Genomic DNA, 25,375 nt, shown 5'->3' with positions numbered 1-25,375 from the left:
AATGTTTGAAGTATAGTCATGTCTAGCGTGTGAACTTTCAGGTGTATTTTTTTTCCTTCTTCCTAAAAAAATAAATACGAGAATACTGTGTCCGCCGGAGTGTATAAATACTGTGCACGCGTGACTCATTAAATGATTGAAGTGTAGTCGTGTCCAGCGTGTGAACTTTCAGGTGTATTTTTGTCTCTTCTTCCCCTGGATAATAGCCATCAAACTTTGATGGTGGAGAGAGAGAAAGAATAGTAACCTCATGTTACGGGTGGTTTATGTAACAGAGGTTCGCTTATAAATTGAAAATCTTTTCATTTTGTTTTTCAATCAAGTCATCCATATAGAATAACATAATATTTCTTTGAGTAGTTTTCTCATATATATGTAGAGAGAAGTGTGTTCTCCTTTTGTCAAAAGAGAGTATTATTGTAGTCTCCTTGTGATAGATAGAAGTTGTAATTCTCAAAGAAAGTTATTCAATTATTTCCATATTTTATACAAATTTCTAATTTTTTATCTCTATATTTTGCTATGTCATTTGTCTGGTACCTAACAGTGGTATCAGAGCCAAAGGTTGCTGATTAATATATTTTTTTCCGCTGCGAGATACCATCTAAAAAAAATGACAACAAAGTATGAAATTCCGAAATTCAGTGGGAGTAATTTTTTCGTATAAATTGAAGATAAAAGCCATTATGAGAAAAGACAATTGCGTGCAGCAATTGAAGGTAGATCCACTGGAATTACAGATGAAAAATAGAAGGAGATGGACAACAATGCTGGTGCAAACTTACACTTGGCACTAGTTGACTCAGTTTTATCAAGTGTAGCAGAGAAAAAGACAGCAAAGAAAATTTGGGATACTCTCACCAAATTATATGAAGTCAAATCACTTGACAACAAGATATTCTTGAAGAGAAGACTTTATACTCTTCGAATGAGTGAATCTACATCGACAACGGATCACATCAACAATCTAAATACGTTATTTTCTCAAATCTCATAGTTGGAATATACCATAGCAGAAAATGAACGTGCAGAGCTCTTACTTCAAAGTTTACCAGATTCATAAGATCAGTTATCATTAACTTAACTAATAATGTTTTGACTGATTATCTTTCTTTTGATGACATGGCTGCTGTGGTTCTTGAAGAAAAATCTAGGCGCAAGAATAATGAAGATAGAATAGAGAACTCAAAACAAGCAGATGCTTTGTTGATGACAAGAGAGAGATCAATGGAGCGTGATTCCAGTAGGAGTCAAAGTAGACCAAAGTCACTAAATAAGAAGCAGATCAAATGCTACAATTGTGGTAAGAGAGGGCACTTCAAGAAATATTGTTGGAATAAGAAGAGTATAGAGAAGGTTCCAAAAGGATCAAGTTCTCAAGGATGTGTTGCGAGCACCTCTGATGATGGAAAAATTCTGTATGGTGAAGCAACAATTGGTTCTAAAGGCAGCAAACAGCTCACTGATGTTTGGATTATTGATTCAGGAGTAATCTGGCACATGACTCCTCATCGTGATTGGTTTTGTACATATGAACCTGTCTTAGAAGAATCGGTGTTTATGGAAAATGATCACGCCTTAGAATTTGTTGGAATGGGTACTATCAAAATAAAAATGTTTGATGATTCTATTCGCTCACTTCGAGGGGTAAGACACGTGAAAGGCTTGAAGAAGAATTTGTTGTCAATTGGGCAATTTGATGAACTTGGTTGCAAGACCCATATTGAAGGTGGGATCTTAAAAGTTGTTAAAGGAGCTCTTGTGGTAATAAAAGTAGAAAAGATTGCAGCAAATTTATACATACTTGTGGGAGATACTTTGCAAGAGGTAGAGGTATCAATTGCTTCAGCAAGCCAAGAAGAAATGACGATGATATGGCATTGCAAACTAGGCCACATGTCAGAACGAGGCTTGAAGATTCTTGTAGAATGTAAGCTTGTTCCCGGGCTCAAATCGGTAAACTAACCATTTTGTAAGCACTGCGTTACAAGCAAGCAACATAGATTGAATTTTGGTAGATCCACAGCTCGGAGCAAACACATATTGGAGTTGATTCATTCTGATGTGTGAGAATCATCGGAGATGTCCCTAAGAGGAACAAAATATCTTGTATCATTTATTGATGATTACTCTAGGAGGCTTTGGGTGTACCCGATCAAGAAGAAGTCAGATGTGTTTGCGATGTTTAAAGAGTTTAAAGCAAAGTTAAAACTTGAATTCGAAAAGAAGATCAAGTGTTTAAGGACAGATAATGGAGGAGAATATGTCAATTGTGAATTTCTAACATTTTACAAGCAAGCAGGTATTCAACGGCAATTCACAGTTGCATATACGCCTCAGCAAAATGGTGTAGCAGAGCGAATGAATAGGACTCTCCTAGAAAGAGCACGAGCTATGTTGCAAACTGCAGGTTTAGCCAAGTCTTTTTAGACAGAAGCTGTTAAAACCGCCTGTTATGTGATAAATCGGTCACCATCAACTGCAATTTAGTTGAAGACACTAATGAAGATGTGGCAAGGTAAACCACCTAATTATTCTTCTTTACATATACTTGGCTGTCCTGTGTACGTGATGTACCATTCCCAGGAAAGAATAAAGTTGGACCCAAAGTCTAGAAAATGTATATTCTTGGGTTATGCTGACGGAGTTAAGGGATATCGCCTGTGGGATCTCACTGCCTGCAACGTAGTTGTCAGTAGAGATGTGATATTTGCAGAAGATGAATTGAAAAAAGAACAAGAAAATGACAGCACTGTTAAAGAGATAACCACTGTTCAAATAAATGAAAATGCAGAGAATGTGATCTTTCTGAAGCAGAACCACAGCACGAAGAACAAGAAGCAGAGGTCAATGACATAGAAGTTCGTCGATCCACTCGACAAAAAAAGAACACCATCATGGCACTCAAATTATGTTTTGACAAACCATGATGCATATTGTCTTTTGACAGAAGATGGAGAGCCAACAACTTTTATGGAGGCTATGCGCAATCCAGACGCTTTTATGTGGATGACAGCAATACAAGAAGAAATTGAGGCATTACATAGGAACTATACCTGAAAACTTGTTAAACTTCCAGCAGGTTGGAAAGCCATTGGTAACAAATGGGTTTATAAGATCAAATGAGATAGTAATGATCAGGTGGAACGATATCGTGCAAAATTGATTGTCAAGGGATATGCTCAGAAAGAAGGTGTTGACTTCAATGAAATATTTTCTCCATTGGCGAGACTAACTACTATTAGAGTAGTTTTGGCTATGTGTGCTGCATTTGATTTACATCTAGAGCAATTAGCTATAAAGACTGCTTTTCTTCATGGAGAACTTGAAGAAGAGTTATATATGCTTCAACCAGAAGGTTTTGAATAACAAGGAAAAAAAAACTTGGTTTGCAAGTTAACTAAATCTCTGTACGGTCTAAAGCAGGCGCCAAGGTGTTGGTACAAGAGATTTGATTCTTTCATTATTAGCATTGGATACGACAGACTTAGTTCAGATCATTGTACCTATTATAAGAGGTCTGGTGATAATGATTTCATCATTCTACTGTTGTATGTGGATGACATGTTGGTGGTAGGTCCCAACAAAGATCAAATCCACCGAGACAAAAGGGATAGGAAGATTTGGCTATCGCAAAAGAATTATTTGAAGAAGATCTTGCAACGCTTTAATATGCAAGAATGTAAGCCAATTTCAACCCTACTTCCTATGAATTTCAAATTATCCTCAAGTATGTACCCTAGTAGTGAAGCAGAGAGGATGAAAATGTCTCGAGTACCGTATGCACTAGCGGTGGGAAGCCTTATGTATGCCATGATCTATACAAGGCCAGATATTGCTCAAGCAGTTGCGGTGGTAAGTCGATTTATGGCAGATCCGGGTAAAGAGCATTGGAATGCTGTTTAAGAGGATCTTGAGATACATCAAAGGGACCTCGAATGTTGCATTATGTTTTGGAGGATCGGAATTCATTGTCAATGGATATGTCGATTCAGACTTTACAGGTGATCTTGATAAACGAAAATCTACTACAGGATGTGTTTATGCTTGCAGGAGGAGCTGTGAGCTGGCTATCTAAATTACAGACTGTTGTAACTTTATTTACTACAGAAGCTAAATATATGGCAGCTACACAAGCATACAAGGAAGCTATTTGGATCCAAAGGTTGATGAAGGAACTCGGGCACAAACAACAGAAAATTCTTGTGTATTGATACAGTCAAAGTGCCTTGCACATTGTAAGAAATCCTGCCTTTCATTCAAGAACAAAACACATTGGAGTACAATATCGCTTTGTTCGAGAAGTATTAGAGGAAGGAAGTGTTGATATGCAGAAGATTCACATTAAAGATAATCTAGCAGATGCCACGACAAAACCAATCAACACTGGAAAGTTTGAATGGTGTAGATCTTCATATGGCCTATTGAATACATGAGCAACATAAATTTTAAAAATTTACCAAAATTAACTTTAAGTGGGAGATTGTAAGTTTAGTAAAGCTAATTATAGAAAAGAAAAAGAAAAAAAAAAACTAAATAATGAAAGGAGAAAAATACTCCTAGGTAATAGCCATCAAACTTTGATGGCGGAGAGAGAAAAAGAATAATAACCTCATATTACAGATAGTTTACGTAACAAAGGTTCGTTTATCAATTGAAAATCTTTTTCATTTTATTTTCAACCAAGTCATTCAGATATAATAACATAATATTTCTTTGACTAGTTTTCTTCTATATATGTAGAAAGAAGTGTGTTATCTTTTTATCAAAAAAAAAAAATATTTTTATAATCTCAATGTAATAGAAAGAAATTATAATTCTAAAAAAAAAAATTATTCAATTATTTTCATATCTATGATATCTAACAATACCTCCAATGTTCTAATATTTGCTTTTCCTCACTTCTGTACCAATCTTTTTTCGTTCACCTCCACACCCATTCAAGAGAACTGACCAAACTTTTGCCACATCAATTATTATGCCTTAATCATCTTATCCTACTATGTTCCCGTATAGGACTTGTTTAAGGAATTTATAAGAAAAGATTTTTTTTAACAGATTTATTTTTTAAAAGATTTTTATAAAAAATAAAAATAATTTAATGTTTAAATATTTTATATAAAAATATATTTATATCTATTAATGATATTTAGATATAATAATATAAAAATATTTATTTATTTATTATGTTAAAATATTTTAAATATCTTTTAAAAAATGTAAATTATAATTTATAAATTTTTTATTTTTTTAGTATTTCTATTTTTATTTTAAAAAATTCATTAAATATACTAAAAAATAATTTTTTTATTGAAAAACATTTTTTAATAATTTAATAATAACAAACAAATTCGTATAAAAAAAATGAATAATAATTTAACCAAACTATTATGTAATAATACTATCCTTAGCATCTCTGTCTTTATTTCCTCCACACTTATCCCTTCTTTTTTATTGAGTTCTCGTCTCTAATTCTTATCTGTATCATGACTTTTTTTTTTAAATAATCTTTATACCATACTTTTTCTGTTACTTCTATATTTTTTGCTTTTTTCTATCTGTATCATTTTTTCTATCACATCTACATCCATATTCAAATAGTCAAGATTCTAACAAGAGTAAAGTATTATTTTTGTCTCTAATATTTAAAGTAAGTCTTAAAGTTATCTTTAATGTTTGAATTGTCTTATTTAAGTCCATAACATTTTAAAATTGACTTAATGTTATCCTGTCATTAGAAATTCGTTAAAGGAATTGACAGCGGGACAAAATTGAGATAATTTTAAAAAGTACTTAAATAGGACGAACACATTAAGGACAAAAACAATATATAGATATAAATTTTAATTTTACCATTCAATCATATCAATTTTTTACGATACATAGTTATTGAATTTTTTTTAATCACATCTAAGTAAATTATACTTAATCACATTAATTTTATTTTAAATAAATTTATTTTTTTATAATTTTACTCTTAAAAATTTTTACTCATCATAAAAGGTTAGAAACGTTAGAAACTTAAATAGGACGATTTAAACATTAGAGACAACTTTAAAACTTATCCCAAAGACAAAAACAATACTTTACTCTTTTAAAAATTAGATCAATCATTTAACCGTTTTATTTATTTATTTATTAATTAGTTCAAATTATTTTATAATAAAATAATAAATTTTAAATATAATTATAGCATCACATAAATTTTAAAATATCAATCAAAATACACCTCAATTAGTCACAAAAAAAAAATACACCTCAATTTCGGAAATTATTTTCTTTATGGAGGCAGTGGTGGTAAATTGGCCGGATATTGGCCAAGGAGGAGAATTACCGGCGGGTGGAGCTCACCCACAACACGCCGGGGGCGTGGTGGCTGAGGGGGAGAGCCAGATGGCAGCACGCTGGGGGCGTGGTGGCTGAGCAGGAGAGCCAGGTGGCAGCACGCCGGGGGCGTGGTGACTGAGCGGGAGACCCAGTTGGCAGCACGCCTGGAGCGTGGTGGCTGAGGTGGCAGAACGCCGAGGGCGTGGTGAGTCACCACGCAAGGGGCGTGGTACGTCGAGGCCCGTGAGGCTTGGCAGAGCTGCGCGGAGTCCCAATGCACCTGCTGCACCACGGGGGGGTGTTGCAGTCCTGCCTGCATGCAGGAGACAGCCCCCCACCCCGGGAACCAGCGCCAGTGATGCTCCATCTATATATGCATGCGTCGAGTCTCTCTTCTTCACCTCCCATTTATTGTGTTTGAGTTGAGCTGAAGCAAAAAACATAAGGGAGTGCGAGAGAAGGAAGTGGGTAAGGCTGGAAGTAGTATTAGTAAGGAGAGTATAGTGACCGGTAGTGAGTAGTAGTGAGTTAAGCTTATACATTGAAAACAAAAGAATATTAGTTTAAAGGATAAAAAAAAAATAGTACGTAATTATCTGGCGCCTGAAGAACATATTATCAACTATTTGGATCATCCAATTTATGTAAGTAAATAAATTTTTTTTTACTGTATTGAAATTATTTTATTTTTTATGTATTTTTTTTATGCATGTATAGTATTGAGAATATTATTTTGTGTATTTTATAAATATTTTAAGAATATAACAATAATTTTTATAAAATAAAAATTGATAATGAAAATAATAATAATAATAATAATAATATTAGGTATAATTTGTTATAATTTTTGTTATTAAGAATATGTTGAAGAATAAAAAACAAACAACGTATTCTGATGTTGTAATAATAAATACGCTGCATGAGTAAAAAATATATTATAAATAAACTAAAAATGTAAAATGTATAAAAAATATATAATAGTATATTATTATTATAATATGTTATACTATATCATTATTAAAAAATTGAAAAAATAAATAAATTGATAAATTTAGTAAATAATACGTGTTAGGTTAATATTATTAAATATTGTTATCGTATAAATATGTGAATGTTCATTATAATATTTATAAGGATTATTATTTAATTAATGTAACATATATCTTTGTTGATGCAGCCTAACAGAAATTTGTTGGTGCGTAAACTGGATCCACCATAGACGTGGAATCCGATGGTGGAGCACTACTTACGCGCCACGGGATTCTACCACGTCTCCAGAATTGGAGTTATAAGAGGATTTCACCCCATGTTAGCTGCTCTGGTTGAAAGGTGGAGGCCTGAAACCCACAGCTTTGTATTGCCGATCGGTGAGATTACAGCAGAGGTTGGTGGGTCGGCCGCTCCGACAGATGCAGGTGGGTCGGCCGCTCCGGGGGTGGATGACTCAGTTCGTGGTCACCCATATGACCTACGGACGGAGCGAAATCCACCTGATAGGTATACTCCATCGCGATTCAGTCTGGGCATTATGGGTAAGGGACTGAGGTACTTTGGTGGAAAGAAGTGAGCTTCGGTTTAGGTTATCTAGATTTTATTTTCAGAGTTAAGTTAATGTGATTCGTGTTTAATGTTTGCTTTGTTAACTTATGTAACCTGTAGTTCCTTTTTTTGTATATTAACTTAAGAAATCAGTTAATGACAATATTAAGCAGACATTAAGATATCAATGGATAGACTTCATTTGAAAAATACAAACACATCTGATTTCCAAAGCATCAACTGACGAAATGCAAATTAAAAAGTACAAACATGACCATACTAAACTATGAACCAGCACCACTCGGTCCAGCACGCTGCGGACACCTACTCCGACTATGACCCTGAGCACCACAGAGACGGCATATCCGAGGACCACGCATGTCACGTGAGTCCATTTCATTCAGGTATCGGGTCAGTTTGGGCCTGCCTTTAGACGTTCGCCTCAATGCGGGATTAGCGACCAATGTGGGTCCCTCATAAGGAGGCCATGTCTCGGGATCTCCTAATGGTGCGAACTCAAACCTATATACCTTACGAACTTCCGTCATCTTGTACACATCATGCACATACAACTGCCAATCGAGCCGCTGGTTAGCACAGCAAGCAATAACATGGCGACATGGTATTCGTTCAACCTGGAAGTGCCCACAGTTACACGTCCGTCGCGCTAGATCAACAACTAACACCTTTCCAGTAGTCGTTTCGCGCACCTCAAACACCTCATTTCGTCTATCAAAGCGGTGCACAACTATATTCCCAGCCTGTTGCATACTTGCTTCTATCCGCTGTTGCGCAAATGCGGAGTACGTAAATCCAGCACGCTTACGTTCGTGAGTCTCGGCACTCTTCCGCGTAAAGAGTTCATTTAACCTGTAATATGTTGCTCAGACCAGCGTCAACACAGGTAGATTACGGGCACCCTTCAACACTGAGTTAATACACTCGACAAGGTTCGTTGTCATATGGCCCCATCGATGTCCCTCGTCGAATGCCAATACCCAATGTTTGAGTCCGATGGCATCGCACCACCTGGCATATGCCTCGCCTCGCTCTTCCAACCTCTTATAGTTGATATTGTACTCCTCCACCGTTCTTGAATACCCTATATTGACAACAAGCTTCTGCAAGTGAGAGACTTTGAATGCCCTTAAGAAGTTACTGCCGATGTGTCTTATACAAAACATCCACCATGCTCTTGGAGGTTGCCAGTCATCACCGGAACGATTAACTGCTGCCCGTATTGACTCATGTCGGTTTGAGATCATACCCACACCGTCTTTTCTAACAACATACTCTCGCAGATTCCTGAGGAAGAAGTGCCACGCATCAACTGTCTCACCTTCCACCAAGGCAAAGGCGATAGGCACAATGTTTTGGTTCCCATCTTGTGCAACAGCGACTAGAAGTGTACCTTTGTATTTTCCGTATAGGTGTGTGCCGTCGACCTGAACCAGGGGCTTGCAATGCCTGAATGCCCTAATGCATGGATTGAAACTCCAAAATACACGATGAAGTATTTTTACACCTTGTGCCTCTTCATTCCCGTTGTAGAGTGGTCGTGTTTCTATTTGGACAACTGAACCAGGAATCTTCTGCACCATGACCGAGAGCCACCACGGCAATGCTTGGTAAGATTCCTCCCAATCACCGAAGACGTTGGCAACGGACTTCTGCTTTGCCAACCAAGCCTTTCGATAACTGATGGTATAGTTGAACCTTGACTGGACTTCCGCAATTATAGATTTCACCTTGATGGACGGGTCCGTCTCGACCAACGGCCTTATAGCCTCAGCAACTGTATCTGAGTCCAACTTGGAATGATCCTGTGAAATCGTTCCGATGGTGCACGTGTGCCTACCGTTGTATCTGCGTATCTCCCAGCAACCTTTTCTTCGTATCAAGCTGGCTCGGATAAGCCAGTCACATCCACACCCGTACATCTTTCATTTTGCATAGAACGTCTGTGGCTCAGACTCATACACATCATAGTCAACTCCTCTAGATATAGTGAAACTTCTAATTGCTGCAACGACCGACTTTCTAGAACTGTATTCCATTCCAATTCGGAACTCTCCGTCCTCAGGATCAGCAATACCTACAGAAAGCCGAAATCATCGTTCATTGCACAGTCCAAGGTATAAAGTTACAAAAATTTCTTATTTAGTCAACACGTACCTCTGTTTGCATATTCCGGAAACTCAGGGGCATGCATGGCGTCGAGATCCAACTCACACATAAAAGGTGGAACACCCATCGGTTGACTGCTCGAGGGATGAACCACTACATTTTCCACTGCTGCCTCAACTCCCACATCACCATCCTCATCTTCGTCGCCGGCTTCATAGGTGGCTTCGAAGTCCTCTTCGCTGTCACTATTCAACCCTTCGTACACCGCAGCTATATCATCATTTACATCTATATCATTTTGGACCGCTACTGCCTCTACAGCTTCAAACTCAACGTACAACTCAATCTGCGGGTGTCTCATATAAGTCTGCCGGTGAATTTGAAACATATTCTGCATACTCGCTTCATCCGTGATCGGAATGGTATCAAACTGTATTAGACCACCAAAAACCACAACCGGAGTCCGGTACAGAATTCTGCTCACTCTCATTAACGTACCATTCTCCATGCTTTGACATAGGCCATTCTGCAGCTCCATTAACGTCATCGTGCACGGAACCACAAACGAAAATATATTTTCTGACACAAACCTCACTCCCTCATGAGTATTACGTATTATCTCACCATTACGATACACCACCAAATTTGCGGTGTCCTCCATTACACCAACAACAGCTTCAAAGAATCCTCACAACACACTCAAATCTCACTCACTCGGTTTGGAAAACACTATCGAGCTCTACCTTATATAGAGCGGTGCACTTAACACGCCCCCACGTGGTGCACACTTGGACCAATCACCTTTCGCCACGCCTGCGTGCTGACGCAGCACGCCCCCCACGTGGTGCAGCTGCTGTCCAACCAAGTTTCGCCACGTCAGCACGCCCCCTGCGTGTTGACTAAGCACGCCCCCTGCGTGCTGCCTAGGTGGCTCAACCGCAGCATGCCACCTAGCTTCCACGCCCACCATGTGTTGTATGCACCACGCCCCCTACGTGTTGTGCTGATCATCTGACACGTTCACCTCTGTGTAATACACACAGTTACTCCATTTTCTCCCAATTCACCAAAATGTTTCCCATATTTAAATTAATGAGCCCCTCAATTTCCCTTAATTTGTAAGCTTGTCCAACAAATTTCCCATTTTCAAAATACAATATTATTTGGCCCTTTCACTCAAAACCCCGATCGATAGTCATAGCTTCTCTGAATTCCCAATTTTCGTTCGCATCTCCTCTCGCTTTCTCGTTTTTCCTTCTCCGACGACCACCACCGCAATGGGAACCGCCAGCGCCGGCGGCGATGTCGAGGCGGGCTTCGCGAAACTCCAGGGCGAGGATTTTGAGTACTACATGCAGACCTACTCCATCGTCCTCGGGCGCAACTCCAAGAAATCAACGGTCGACGTCGACCTCTCCAGCCTCGGCGGAGGGATGAACATCTCCCGGCACCACGCCCGAATCTTCTACGACTTCACCCGCCGCCGTTTCGCCCTTGAGGTCCTCGGCAAGAATGGCTGCCTCGTCGAGGGCGTCCTCCACCTCCCTGGTAATCCCCCGGTCAAACTCGACTCCCAAGACCTTCTCCAGATCGGCGACAAGGAGTTCTACTTCCTGCTCCCTGTTCGCAGCATTCTCGGTGGCCCAATCGGCCCTCGCCACTACCCCAACCATCCTGCCTCCATAGCTGGGGTGCCGGGAGGGCCCGTGGTGCCGCATTATAACTACCACATGGCCTCGGCCGCTGCAGCTGGGCCTGGCGTGATAGTGAAGAAAGGCAGGAGGGATTATTATGAGGACGAGTATGATGATGAGGATGATGTTGGTGCCGGTGCTAGTGCTGGTGGGGGCAGTAGCGGGAAGAAGGCGAGAAGAGATGGGTATGAAAGTTACGGGTACGCTGGTGTGGGTGCTGGAAGCAAGTCTGCATCATTGGGTTAGTGTTTCTTTCTTGATTTCTTTTCTTGTGATTGGTTTGTTTGCCTGAATGGATTTTGCTTTTGAATTTGGCATATGCGAATTTATCTTTGGAGTAACGGACAACTGTGATTGTTAGTTATAGTGTGGGACTTTTTTTTTTCTTTTTTTGACTGAGTGGACTGTTGTTCTCTATATACAGATTTTGTGCAATACTCATGCTTTGCAAGATTTTCGAAGTATGGATGTAGTTCTGCCTTCCACAATCTATAATTTTGTGTTGTTGATGATCACTTTTTATAAATATAATGAATGCTGTTCTTCATCACAACAGACCATACATAGAATTTTGAGGATAATGTGGATGCTGTGTAAGTCTTATATTTGGAACTTTTGGTTTTGCTTGACGAGAGTGTGGATTTTCTTAGAAGTACATTTTCTTGTGGTTATGAAAATGTATTTGTTATGAACATAAAGTAATTTTGCTAGGTCAGATTTCCCTTTTATTTGTTTGTGCCTGTCTAGTATAATATGCAATTGCATTCCCTAGGATCTAGTAGTTTAAAGGATCTGTAGGATTACGTCATATATTGTTAGAGCAGTGTATCTTTATTCTTAGGGGAGGTCATGTACTCATGTTAGAAAGGTTACCTGTATTTGAATGGTACGAACAACCAATTGTTATTCAACTTTTTGGGGTTGTCCTCATAGATCGACCAATGCCATTGGGATCCACCCAAACACCAGAATTTCAACAAAAACTATCAAGAGAGAGACATTATCTTAACGAGTACTTGTTTCCATTTACTATTGTTTCTTATACCACTTTTGGCTTACTGTTGCCTATGGGGACTTAAGAGAATCATAAGAGATTCCGTCTATAGTTGGGGATGGAGAAGTAGATTGTTGAGGTGGTTGGCTCGGTTGGGATGTTCTTTGTAAAATGACGATTTAGTATTTGTGTTGGCCAAATGATGGCTAAAAATACTAAAAGTTGTTAGCCCCCAAGAGTTTCTCCTTAGTAATTTCTCTCCTGGGTTTGTAACGGATGACTTGATATGTTTGTGTTATCATTGGAGTGTAGTATTTCCTGAAGAATATATGTCATTTAAGTATTTATTTGAGACTTAGAGTGTTTTCTTCGGGTTTGAGGTGTGGAGTAATGTTTATTTATTTTTTCAATCATGTGTTTCTGAATTGTAAGCTGCGTTATGATTCATGAGCCAACAGTTATAACATACTTTCAGGTTATTATTCATGATTTCACAAGTATGAGAAAAAGCCTAAAACACCATAGGAGAACAATAAGGAGTGCTGCATTTTTTGTTAATTAAATAAATCTTAACTTTTCCTTTGTTATATTTTATATCAGCGGTTCAGATTTAAAAGCGTTAACCGGCTAATCCAGATAATCACTATTTTGGTTAGTTTATAAAAAATAAAAGTCCAAAACCTACTAATTTGTTTGCTACCTCTAATAGCAGGTCATTTTCTAAGGAGTGTTCACTCCTTATTTTACCCGTATTGTATTAGCATTTGCCAAAGTTCTATGAACTTTTACATATGGATTTATTCAAATGATTCGCTTAATCTTTTCCCATATAGTGCTAAGGAAAATTAAAAAAAAAAGAAGAGATTTTGGTTCTGAAATCATTAATATTGTGTCTATATTCATGTTACTGCTAGTTGCATATGGTTTTTGCCTTGATTCTAAGATGATTAGTCTCAAGATTTGCAGCTTGGGATATTATTGAGATAGTTTGGTTTCTGCAGATAAGAAAGCAGAAGGAAGATCCCGAGTAGACCGGGATGCTGATAATCTTCAGCTTCAACAGTTGGAAGAAAAGGATGTAGTATCGTCTGTAGCTACTGTTCTCTCTGATCTCTGTGGTCCTGGAGAGTGGATGCCTATGGAGAAACTACATGCGGAGGTTAGTTCTGACCATTATTTTTGAAGTTGATATTTGCTACATAACCCTGCTCCTTTGACCATTGATAAACCCAGAAGAGTAGGGGAGCTGTATTCCCCCCCAGTTTTTATTTTTATATTCTCTTTAGTTGTCTATTCTAGAATGCATATATTATTATGATGTTGTTTTGGACTTACATATGGTTATTCTACTTTCCATTTTTTATCCATGTTGTATCTATTGCAGTTCTGTATTAGTTAAACACTTAAACTAATCAAACTGGATTAGAATTTAGAAAATAATGGAACTTTTGTACTCATAAAATTGGAGTTGATAGTGCAAAGAACTGCTTCAGACCCAGACCAAATATAATGCGCTGCAGGATATCCAAGAGTCCTATCCTCTACAACTCCCAATACTTTCTATAGAATTTTCTACCCTTTTCCTTGTTGCCACTCAATCCGTTTTACCTTCCGTTGTTTGATGCATATGACAAGTCCTAGAAGGGCCAAGTTTATGATAGGAAAAAATAATAGATTCAATGGGCTGGCACAAGAGGAGTGCAAGAACAAAATCATAGGTTCGTTATGGCGAACTGGAAGAGAGAGAAATAAGAGAATTAGTGGGGATCTGCGGTGTGCGGGATATTCACGCAGCTAGGAGAGTAGGGTAGGCATGTCCATAAGGGAAAAGGTTGTAATTAGATAGAATATTATAGTATTTTTCATTTCTTCATTGTAATTACCATGCAATAGCAATCACATTTATGGGCTATATAGGCTGGATTTCACACTGAACTCAGCCTAAGGCATATTCCAGTGAACTTCTTGTCTTTGTTACCTCTTGATGCCGGTTGATCAACTGGCGTCAAAGCACTTCGATCCAAGAAGAGACTATGTAGATGGTATTAAGAAGAGCAAGGGTGGAAGCCAGATTTAAGGAATGGACTGCAAAATGGATGAGCACAACCAGCAGCAGTAGGAAGTAGGATGGGTAAGAGCGATGGAACTCATTTCCTGCCTACTTGGTAAGTTGGTCTGACAAGGAAGCTCCAATGAACCACCACTGCTGTTCAGCAACCAGGACCACTGATCTCAGGCACCGGCTGAGTTCAAAGCCGTTTAAGATTAGCCATAGAGACACGTCCGTTGTGAGTAGAACCAGTGACCACTTACCATGAGTGTTCCAGTGACAACTAAATCTCCCTCCAACTTCAAAGCAATTGGATGGACTGCAGTTATAAATAGGATATACCCTAAATGTTATCCATAAGTAGAGAGGTCTCTGACTGTCTCTTTGTATGTTCATTATGAGCGGTTTAGATTTCAAATCAGAGGGCTCAAATTTTTCTTTGCAATGCCTCAAAAAGGTCTCTCTGGATTGCAGCTTTTGTTATCTTGGGAGAGTCATGGGTAACAAAGTTGAGACTTTGGGTCATTGCAAAGAAGAAAATATCCTTTGTTAACACTAGATTTCTAACACTTCCTTTTCAATTGTTGATTTTATTTGGGATAGGATTACCCTTTTGGCTTCCGTCTGGTGTTCAACACATGGTTTGTCCAAGGGTATTTGGTTAACTGGCATTGAAAGGGATCAGCATGGTTTGTTGTATGGTGTAATTCATTTGGCCTTGGCCATGTATATTGTATCTGAGAACTGAGGATATCTCAACCTCTTTTGCACATTCTTTCTCTCTAAAACTCTTCGAGGTTGTGGGACTTATATAGGAGAGGAGAAAACAACAACAAAACAACAATAAAGCCTTGTCCTACTAAGTGGGGTCGGCTACATGAATCAAACGACGCCATTGTGCTCTGTCATGTATCATGTCTACAGAGAGACCGTTTACATGTAGATCTCGTTTGACCACCTCATGGATGGTCTTCTTAGGTCTTCCTCTGCCTTTCGCCCTTTGTCCATTTTCCATCTCATCCACCTTCTTGACTGGATGTTCTATCGGTCTTCTTCTCACATGTCCAAACCACCTGAGACGCGATTCAACCATCTTTTCCACAATGGGTGCTACTCCAACTCTCTCCCTTATATTTTCATTCCTTATTTTATCCAATCGCGTATGACCACTCATCCATCTCAACATCTTCATCTCTGTCACACTCAGCTTATGTTCGTGCTCTCCTTTAGCCGCCCAATACTCCGTACTATACAGCATAGCCGGTCTTATAGCGGTACGATAGAATTTATCTTTAAGTTTTAAAGGCACTTTTTTGTCGCATATAAAACCAGATGTACTCCGTCATTTTGACCAACCTGCTTGGATCCTATGATTTACATCCTGTTCAATCTCTCCATTATCCTGTATGATGCACCCAAGATACTTAAAACTTTTAACTTTTCGTATGATGTTTTCTCCAATCTTCACCTCTATATTGGGGTTTTCCCTTCTTAGACTGAACTTACATTCCATATATTCCGTCTTGCTACGACTTATGCGCAGACCATACACTTTTAGAGCTTCTCTCCATAACTCCAACTTCTTATTTAGGTCTTCCCTTGACTCTTCCATAAGGACGATATCATTGGCAAAAGCATGCACCATGGCACAGGCTCTTGGATGTGCTCTGTGAGTACTTCCAAGACTAATGTGAAAAGGTATGGACTTAAGGATGATCTCTGGTGTAATCCTATATCAATAGGGAATTCCTCTGTCACACCACTTTGAGTCTTCACACTAGTTGTGGCCCCATTATACATGTCTTTAATTGTTCGAATATATGCGACCCTTACTCTCCTCTTTTCTAAAACCTTCCATAAGACCTCCCTTGGTACCCTATCATATGCTTTTTCCAAATCAATAAACACCATATGTAGATCCCTTTTATTACTACGATACCTCTCCATCATCCTTCTTAATAGGTATATCGCTTCAGTGATAGATCTGCTTGGCATAAATCCAAATTGGTTCTCTGTTATTTGTGTCTCTTTTCTCAACCTCCGTTTTATCACCCTTTCCCATAACTTTATAGTATGACTCATAAGCTTAATCCATCTATAGTTTTCGCAACTTTGTATGTCTCTCTTATTCTTGTAGATAGGTACCAAGGTGCTCTTTCTCCACTTATCAGGCATCTTCTTTGACCTTAAAATCTCATTAAAAAGCATGATTAACCAGTTGATGTTTTTTTCTCCAAGACCCTTCCAAACCTCAATCGGGATATTATCAGGTCCTACTGCCTTGCCATTTTTCATCTGTTTTAGAGCCTCTTTTACCTCGAAGTTTCGAATTCTTCGATAGTAGTCAAAGTTTTGATCTTCTTCCCTTGTGCATAATCGACCAAGGCTCGGAAGATTCTTCTGTCCCTCATTAAATAACTCGTAGAAGTAGCTCTTCCACCTTTCATTAATCTTCTCCTCTTGAGCTAATACCTCTTCATCTTTATCCTTTATGCACTTAACCTGATCCAAATCTCTCGTTCTTCTTTCCCGGTTCTTTGCGATTCTATATATACCTTTTTCTCCTTCTTTCGTACCCAAAGACTGGTAGAGACCTTCATATGCTCTTGTTCTTGCTTCACTTACAGCCACTTTTGTCTCTTTTTTAGCCGCCTTATATTTTTCCCAATTATCTGCATTGCGGCATAAAGACCACTCTTTAAAGTATTCCTTTTTTATCTTTATCTTTTCTTGTATACTCGCATTCCACCACCAGGACTCCTTGTCTCTTGGTCCTATTTCTTTAGATTCACCAGAACTTTCTTTTGCTGTTCTTCTAATAACTTCTGCCATCTCCCTCCACATCTCTTCCGCGCTTCCATTCCCATCCCACTTTGCCTCTTCTCCTACCCGTCTTAGGAAGCTTCTTTGTTCCTCACCTTTTATCCGCCACCACCTTGTCCTTGAGTTCTTCGTATGATGTCTTTTCCTCAACTTTTGTTCAACGCGAAAATCCATGACGAACACCCTATGTTGTGTTGTCAAACTCTCTCTCGGGATAATTTTACAGTTAATGCAAAATTTCCGGTCGACTCTCCTCAACAAGAAGTCGATTTGAGAGCTTGTCATGCCACTCTTATAGGTTATAAGATGTTCGTCTCTCTTTTTAAAACATGTATTTGCGATGAGAAGATTAAATGATGAGGAAAAATCCAAAATAGTTTTAAATATAGGAGAGGAGAAAATATGGACTAAAAATACGACGACAACAATAACAAAGGCTCATCCCACTAGATAGGGTTGGCTACATGGATCAAATGATGTCATTGCGTCCTATCATGTATCATGTCGCTATTAAGACTGTTCACAAATATTTTTTGACAACCTCGTATATAGTCTTTTAGGTATTTCTCTATCTCTCACCACTTGTCTAGCTCCCATCTGATCCATCCTTCTTTGCCTATCATATGTTTCGGTGGTGTTTTTCCCACATGTCCAAACCACCACCATCTTTTCAACAATAGGCACTACGATATTTTTTCTTATATCATCGTTCCTTATTCAAACCATGTGTATGTCTACTCATCCATCTAAGCATTCTCATCTCGGCCATATTAAACTTATGCTCATGCTCAACTTTTTCTGTCTATCACTCTTATATATAACATAGCAGGTCTAATGATATTGCAAGAAAATTTAACCTTAAGTTTTAAAGATACTTTTTATCACATAAATGTAGACACACTTCACTACCTTGACCAACCCGTTTGAGTTCCATGGTTCAGATCTTTGACTTCTCCATTTTCCTAACTAATACACCCAAAATACTTAAATTGCTTTACTTGTGGAAGGGTCTTTTTTCCAATTTTCACTTCTGTTTGTATTTCCCTCCTCGTGCTTAACTTACATTACATATATTATGTTCTATTTCAGATTTTGTGCAAATCTTATACCTTTAAAACTTCTTTCCATAAATCTAGCCTCTAATTTAAAAAGTTTATTGATTCCTCTATAAGGATGATGTCATCAGCAAAAAGCATGGACCGTGGTAAGAGTTCTTTGATATGCTTAGTAAACGCTTCTAAAAGCAATGTGAAGAGATATGGGCTTAGAGATGATCCTTGATTTCTTTTGTCACACCTTGGGCTCTCACACTATTTGTAACTCCATAGTACATATCTTTACTTGTAGGAACATAGGCTATACTTAATCCCTTCTCCAAAACTTTCTAGAAGACCTCTTTTGGTATTCTATCGCCTGTCTTTTCCAAATCAATTAACACCATGTGTAGATCATTTTTGTTACTTCGGTACCTCTATCATTTTCCTTAATAGATATAGTATCGATCCACCTGTTATAAAATCAAGCTAGTTCTCCGAAACTTGCGTGTCTTCTCTCAATTTTCGTTCTATGACATTCCCATAACTTCATGGTATGATTCATGAACTTGATCCCTCTATAATTTTCACAAGTTTGTATTTCCCTTTTATTCTTGTAGATAAAGACCAAGACGCTCTTCCTCCATTTGTTTGTCATCTTCTTAGACCTTAAAATCTCATTAAAAAAGTTTGGTTAACCAACCAATGCTTTTTCCTCCTAAACCTTCCCAAATTTCAACCGAAATATTGTTTAGGCCTACTGCCTTGTCAGTCATAATCCACGTTAGGGCCTCCTTTGTTTCAAAATCTCGAATTTTCAATATGAAGTTTTGGTATTCTTTCCAGATTTTGTAACCCACTAGAGCACAATAGTATCTTGCCCATCATTAAATAACACGTAAAAATAGCTCTTTCATCTTTCGTTAATTCTCTCATCTGTGACCAAAACCTCACCATTCTTATCCTTAATGCAATTAATGCGACCAAAATCTCATCCTTTTTTCTCTGCTCTTTGCTATCCTATACATGTCTCTTTTCCCTTCCTTCGTACCCAAAGATTGATAAAGACTCTCATAAGTTCTTGTTCTAACTTCGGTTGCTTCCACCTTTGTCTCCTTCTTAGCTGTCTTATAAAGACCACTCTTTAAAGCATTGCTTCTTAATCTTCCCACCACCACAACTTTGTTTCTTTCTCCAATACATCTAGATCTAGTTTCTCCAAGGCTTTCTTTGCACTTTTTTGACTATTTTGTCATCTCACTCTACATCTCATCTATAGTTCTATGTTTGTCACACCTTGCTTATTCTTCTATATGTCTTTGGATTTTTTTTTTGTTTCTCACTTTTCATTTGCTAGCACTTAGTCCTCAGGTTTTTTTCTTGATGTCTTTTTTCTCACCTTTCACTAAATGTGAAAATCCATGAGAAGCACCCTATGTTGTGTGGTCAATCATTCTCCTGGAGTAAATTTACTTGTCGGCCCAATCTTATATGCTATAGGGTGTTCATCTTGCTTCATAAAGCAATTGTTTGCTATAAGAAGATCGAAACTTGAAGAGAATTCTAAGATGGTTTTACCTTAATGTTGACAACCCCCGAAAACACCCCAATGGTTTCCTTCATGTTTGTCACATCCTTTCCGACATGTCAATTTAAGTCTCCACCCAAGAAAATTTTAGTTACGTCTTGCATTAAACTTTCTAGATGTTCCAAAACTATCTCATGGTGTTCGTCCAAACCTACTTATGGTGTGTGGTAATCACATGAAAGGCCTCTTCTCCCACCACAAATTTTATTGAGATGATCTGGTCGTCCACCTTTTAACATCTACCGCATCCTTCTTCTAATGTCCCTCAACGATAATGCTTACCCCATTTTTATTCTTCACCTTTCTTGTGTACCAAACCCTAAACACGGATGTAACAACCCTTTTGTCTACAACCCGACCCACTTTGTTTCTTGCAGGCACATAATATTAATCTTTCTCCGTATCTTGGTATCCACCACTCCTTAGATTTTTCTGTAAATATGCCTATATTTTCATGTTCCAAACAACAACTTTTTATTGACTTTATCTATACCTTTTTCTCTACCTTGAGCTTTGTAAACCAGCTTGTTTACCCTCGTCCAAAAAAAAAAAAAATGGGAACCCTTGCTCATTTTGCACTACACCCAGGCACCAATTCAACGGTCCTTGCTTATTTGATACTGTAATCAAGTTATACAGCATGTTGTTTCTGAGCAACGACCTAGCTCTAGTGAAATATGGTCTTTGATCTGTCATGAAGATTCGACAAAATTTTATGTTGGTTGTCGAGCGCCTAATTCAACCCTCCTCTTTTATCCGGATTTGAAACCAGTTATGTAATATAGACGGAGTTAAATTATGGACGGAAAATATATAAATACGTTAATCTGATTTTAAAATGTGTACTATGATAGAGTGATAAACAATACATTGCTCCTATTTACAGAATAATCATGAAATAATGGAAAATAAGAAAACTAATCCTGAGATATTCTTGGATATTATGGGATAAGTTATATTATAAGATATTTATCTTTATTTCCAACACTATTATCTAAAACAAAATTAAGGAACTTTTTGTGGGTGAGCCTTGGAGCAACATTTGAGTCGTTTCCATGTGACCTTGTATGGGATTCAAGCCATTAAATTAGCCATTGATGCTTACATCTTGTTAGGATACCTCCATTACACTCTTTGGGTGTGGTTCTTCCTTAGATCTTGCGTAATGCAAGATGGTTTGCACTAGGTTGCCCTTGTGGGTGAGCTGGAAGAGAGAGAAGTAGGAGAAATTACTTACATTATCCTAACACTCAACAGGTTTTTGTAAATGTGTTCTAAACATACTATAAATTGAACATGCATTTGGAAACCTCTGACTTAACTTTCGTAAAAATAGAATAAGTTACTCTTGTGCAATTGTCAATAATGAAACAAATCATTCTCCGACATAAGTATCTATGTCCTGGACCCCAAACCTTAGAATGAAAAGAATCCTTACTTACAACAGAATTTGATAACTTAGTCACATTTCAAATTCAAGCTAGAGAGAAACTCGGGTTTTGTTCCTTCCAAAATCAATGGTTTCTAGGATGTCTGATACATTACATCTTCAACCTGTAGTATTAGTCCAACTAAGTCCACATATCAATATTGACCCATATTAATTTGTCACAAACATCGCACTTTGCTATGTTGAGAATATATTAATCTTTTAACTCACAGCAAGTTGCAATATTTTGTTTCTTAAAGTTTAGCAAATGACATTCCAAATCTTGCAGGCGGTGAGGAACATGACTTTTTTTTATCACATAGTAGTAGTTCCAAAGCCTTTTATTAGAGAATCATCATCATCCCATACCACACTTTGGTCATTATTGGATGAGTTTCCTCCATGTGGATTAATTGTTAATGATGTCTAAATATGTCTGATGCCTTGAGTTCATTACAGCAGTTTCTCCAATTTAGGTGATAGGTAAGATTTAGGAGTCACATTGGGGCTTGAGGATGTGGGTTGTGTTAGGGTTTTTCAGGTTCAATCTATGTGGAAAGGAGGATTAATAAAAAGCTTGGGTTAGGCTGAGAATGATTTGAGACAAAAGGGCACTTAACACAGTATCGTCCATTGCAGAAGCAGCAGTATGTGGATTTACATGTCGTGGACAAAGGCAGCACATGCAACCTTTGTCAGGTGGTAATTATAGTTGGGCTCTGGTGAGTTGGAGTATCAAAGGGTGGCGACAGTAGTAATAAGGGTCAGTAGTGGTGAAAAGGAGAAACAAGTGGATATAAAATGAAGGTCGACAGAATACATCCTGAAGGCAGCAGTGCAAAGAAAGTTTGGGAGCGTTTATACCAACTTGAAGGAAATATGGAAGAAGCTGATCATAGAGCTTTGCAGATGATTTACAATATTATAAACAGTTAACAATTATAACTTAGTGTTTAGTATCAATCTGCTTAGCTTAAGGTACTAATACAGGCAACACTTCTATCTCATTAAATGGAAATAAATTTTTACATTAGTAAAATATACAATAATATATTATATCTAAACATGAAGTTTCACACACTGCCACTTGAGGATTTTCAGAGAAGGTAGTATGTGTATGACACAATAATTCCATGTTATGCGTTATTATGCATCTAAAGTACATTGTTTAGTACCTTTGGTGTTCAGCACAAGGTCTGTTCAAGGGTGTTTTGTTAACTGACTCAAAGGAATTGGCATATTTTGTTAATGATCTAATCCAGTAGGTCTCAGCCATATATTTTGTATCCATGTGAGGATGTGTCATCCTCTTCTTTTACACACTTTCTCTATTACCTGAAATTCTTTGTGTGAAATAACGAATACATATCTGTAAAACCTGAATGTTTTGCTTGTGTATTGATATTGTAGTTGGTGGAGCAATATAACGGTGTTTGGCACCACAGTAGAGTAAGGAGATATCTTACTTCGGAGGATTGGCCTGGTCCTGAATCCAAAGGGAAACCTTGGTATGGTTTACTTATGTTGTTAAGGAAGTATCCTGAGCATTTTGTCATTAACACCAGGTCCAAAGGCCGAGTCACCTTGGAGTTTGTTTCTCTTGTCTCTCTGCTCTCTTGAATTTTCTTCCCTGCTTGTTCTTCGGCAGTATTATATGATCTCCTGTAGTTTATCAATTAGAGAATTGCTGTCTCTTCTGTTGTGAAATATCTGGTAAAGCATCAAACTGTATAAAACTAAACTGCTATTGCTTTTTCAGTTACTGGGTCCAAAATGGTACTCTCTTTTTGCATTTGCTCTGTGTGGAGTAATATGTTTCAAATGTTGATATCCTCGTTCATAAATTAGCTGAACGGCTGCTGTTATCTCTTGCCATTTTTTACTATTATATAGTGAGGTTGACTTCAATCGTTTTTCCCATTAAAATTCCCATTTAAACATTAAATGATACTGGTCTCTCAAAATTCAGTTTAAAAATATTTTTAGTATTTAATGATTCAATTCTACGAAATAAGTTTTATTCTAGTTCATAAAATTAATTTCTTAACAATTTATGAGGTCAATTTGTTTTACTTGCTTTACCCCTGTCATCATCTCTATTATCACCACCTTCGCCCCATTTCCTTGTCCTCCTTCTGTTTCAATCCACCAAGACCTGTTCGCAAAATATCCCAACCTCATTATTTTTTGTTTTTATTTATTTCTTTCTTACTTACACAGAACTCCACTCATTCTCACTAACACGAAACAACAATAATAGATCCAAACCCTCACATACCCATCAACCCCCCCCCCCCCCCCCCTCTTTTCTTTCCAAAATCCTGAGATCACAATCCAAGATTAAGACCAGCATCCACAAGAAGAAACTCCAGCCAGAAATCTGTTTCCAAGAGGAAGAAAAAAGCAAAGCAAACCACGCAGGAGAAGCGTAGTGAAGAACATATTTTTAGTTTTGAAACTGAAAAACACATTTGCCGGTGGTTATGCTAGTGGTGATGGTGAGTTTGTTGAGGAAAAAGAAAATAGACCTGGTGGTGATGGTAGAGCAATCAGGGGACGGTAGTGCTGGTGTCATAGAGATTGATGCAGTTGGGGCCTTGAAGGCAGTATAACTAGAAATTTGATCATTGAACCTTGGACAGGTCAAGGCTTTAAAACCGTCACATTTTCTAATTTCCAATTTTCCATAAGCCAAATATGTTTATTTAATGCGCATAATTATATATATTATATAAAAGCATGGATCATATTATTTTTATTATATTTTTTACTTTTATTATTTAATTTTTAATTTTATTATAATTTTATATATTTATTTAATTATTACTAGTTAAACCAAAGTTGTCAGAACCGAACCGGTGATCGAACCGGTGAGGTTACTGGATTACTGGTTCAACCGGTGGGTCACTGGTCGAACCGGTTAACCCGGTATAATTAAGTAATTATGTAAAATTTAATTATTTTTTCTTTATTATAAGTACTTTTATTTTGTTTTTATAAAAATAATAATTATTTTCAAATTTTAATACTTTATTAATTAATTTATATTTATTGTATTATTATATTATTATAAATAAAAACTTATATACAGTTAATTTTCATGTGAAGTTGATATTTAAAAACAGTTAGATGATTTGACAAGTTTAACTAAATATCATCTAACGATTTTCAATTATTAACTTCATATGAAGATAACTGCATGTGAGTCTTTACCTATTATTATATGCTACAAGTATTTATTGAAAAAATAAATTATGGTTAATAATTTTTTTATCTTTTTAATATATATATATATATTAATAAAATTTATAGTTAAATAAAATATAATTGATTTAAAAATGAGTGACTTTAAAATTAAAATTAATTGAATATAGTAAAATAAAAAATTGCTATATGTATTTATTATATAATTATGAAAAGAAAAAATAAGTGAGTTTATAATTATTGTTAAATAAAAATATAATTAATTTAAGAATGAGTGAGTTTATAACTAAAATTAAAATAAAATAAATAAAAGTAAACTATTTGATGAAAGATATCTATATATATTATAATTTACATATTTATTAATGAAAATCAACACAGCTTAGTGGCAAGGAGAAGTTTTGATTTTCCAGCAGATAGGGGTTCGAACCCTATATCATACATTTTGGAGATACGATATATATATAAAATATAAAGTATTTTTTAGATAAATTATAATGATATTTTGATATTTTATTGATATAAAAATATAAATTTTTTAACTGTTTTTAATATGTTCTTTTAAT

General features: G+C 37.0%; 3 protein-coding genes across 3 annotated transcripts; 1 reads left to right on the top strand and 2 right to left on the bottom strand.

The window, feature by feature from the left end:
* Positions 1-8,150: 8,150 nt before the first annotated feature.
* On the bottom strand, positions 8,151-9,806 carry LOC107611650 (uncharacterized). The gene is made up of 2 exons (XM_016313555.2): positions 8,757-9,806; positions 8,151-8,711 (listed from the first exon to the last, which is right to left on the bottom strand). Exons 1-2 carry the CDS (start codon positions 9,804-9,806, stop codon positions 8,151-8,153), a joined length of 1,611 nt encoding a protein of 536 aa, XP_016169041.2.
* Positions 9,807-9,809: 3 nt separating this feature from the next.
* LOC148549957 (uncharacterized) lies at positions 9,810-10,654 on the bottom strand. The gene is made up of 2 exons (XM_088495872.1): positions 10,042-10,654; positions 9,810-9,961 (listed from the first exon to the last, which is right to left on the bottom strand). Exons 1-2 carry the CDS (start codon positions 10,652-10,654, stop codon positions 9,810-9,812), a joined length of 765 nt encoding a protein of 254 aa, XP_088351998.1.
* A 463-nt stretch (positions 10,655-11,117) lies between these two features.
* Positions 11,118-23,449, top strand: FHA2 (SMAD/FHA domain-containing protein). Its single transcript, XM_088497324.1, has 3 exons — positions 11,118-11,928; positions 13,683-13,840; positions 23,016-23,449. The coding sequence occupies exons 1-3, from the start codon at positions 11,271-11,273 to the stop codon at positions 23,223-23,225; spliced, it is 1,026 nt and encodes a 341-aa protein (XP_088353450.1). The 5' UTR covers positions 11,118-11,270; the 3' UTR covers positions 23,226-23,449.
* The last annotated feature ends 1,926 nt before the right edge of the window (positions 23,450-25,375 follow it).

The sequence above is a fragment of the Arachis ipaensis genome, chromosome B8 (assembly GCF_059453495.1).
Source record: "Arachis ipaensis isolate K30076 ecotype BB chromosome B8, ASM5945349v1, whole genome shotgun sequence".
Lineage (NCBI taxonomy): Eukaryota > Viridiplantae > Streptophyta > Magnoliopsida > Fabales > Fabaceae > Arachis > Arachis ipaensis.
The sequence above is the reverse complement of the archived record's forward strand: the minus strand, read 5'-3'. Positions and strand labels throughout refer to the sequence as shown.

Coding starts and splice junctions, on each gene's coding strand:
- LOC107611650 (XM_016313555.2), bottom strand. CDS start 9,806: ATGTACGGGTGTGGATGTGACTGGCTTATCCGAGCCAGCTTGATACGA. Junction 8,712..8,756: donor ATCTACCTGTGTTGACGCTG/GTCTGAGCAACA, acceptor TTTACGCGGAAG/AGTGCCGAGACTCACGAACG.
- LOC148549957 (XM_088495872.1), bottom strand. CDS start 10,654: ATGGAGGACACCGCAAATTTGGTGGTGTATCGTAATGGTGAGATAATA. Junction 9,962..10,041: donor TCCGGAATATGCAAACAGAG/GTACGTGTTGAC, acceptor GGCTTTCTGTAG/GTATTGCTGATCCTGAGGAC.
- FHA2 (XM_088497324.1), top strand. CDS start 11,271: ATGGGAACCGCCAGCGCCGGCGGCGATGTCGAGGCGGGCTTCGCGAAA. Junction 11,929..13,682: donor AAGCAAGTCTGCATCATTGG/GTTAGTGTTTCT, acceptor TGGTTTCTGCAG/ATAAGAAAGCAGAAGGAAGA. Junction 13,841..23,015: donor TGGAGAAACTACATGCGGAG/GTTAGTTCTGAC, acceptor TTGATATTGTAG/TTGGTGGAGCAATATAACGG.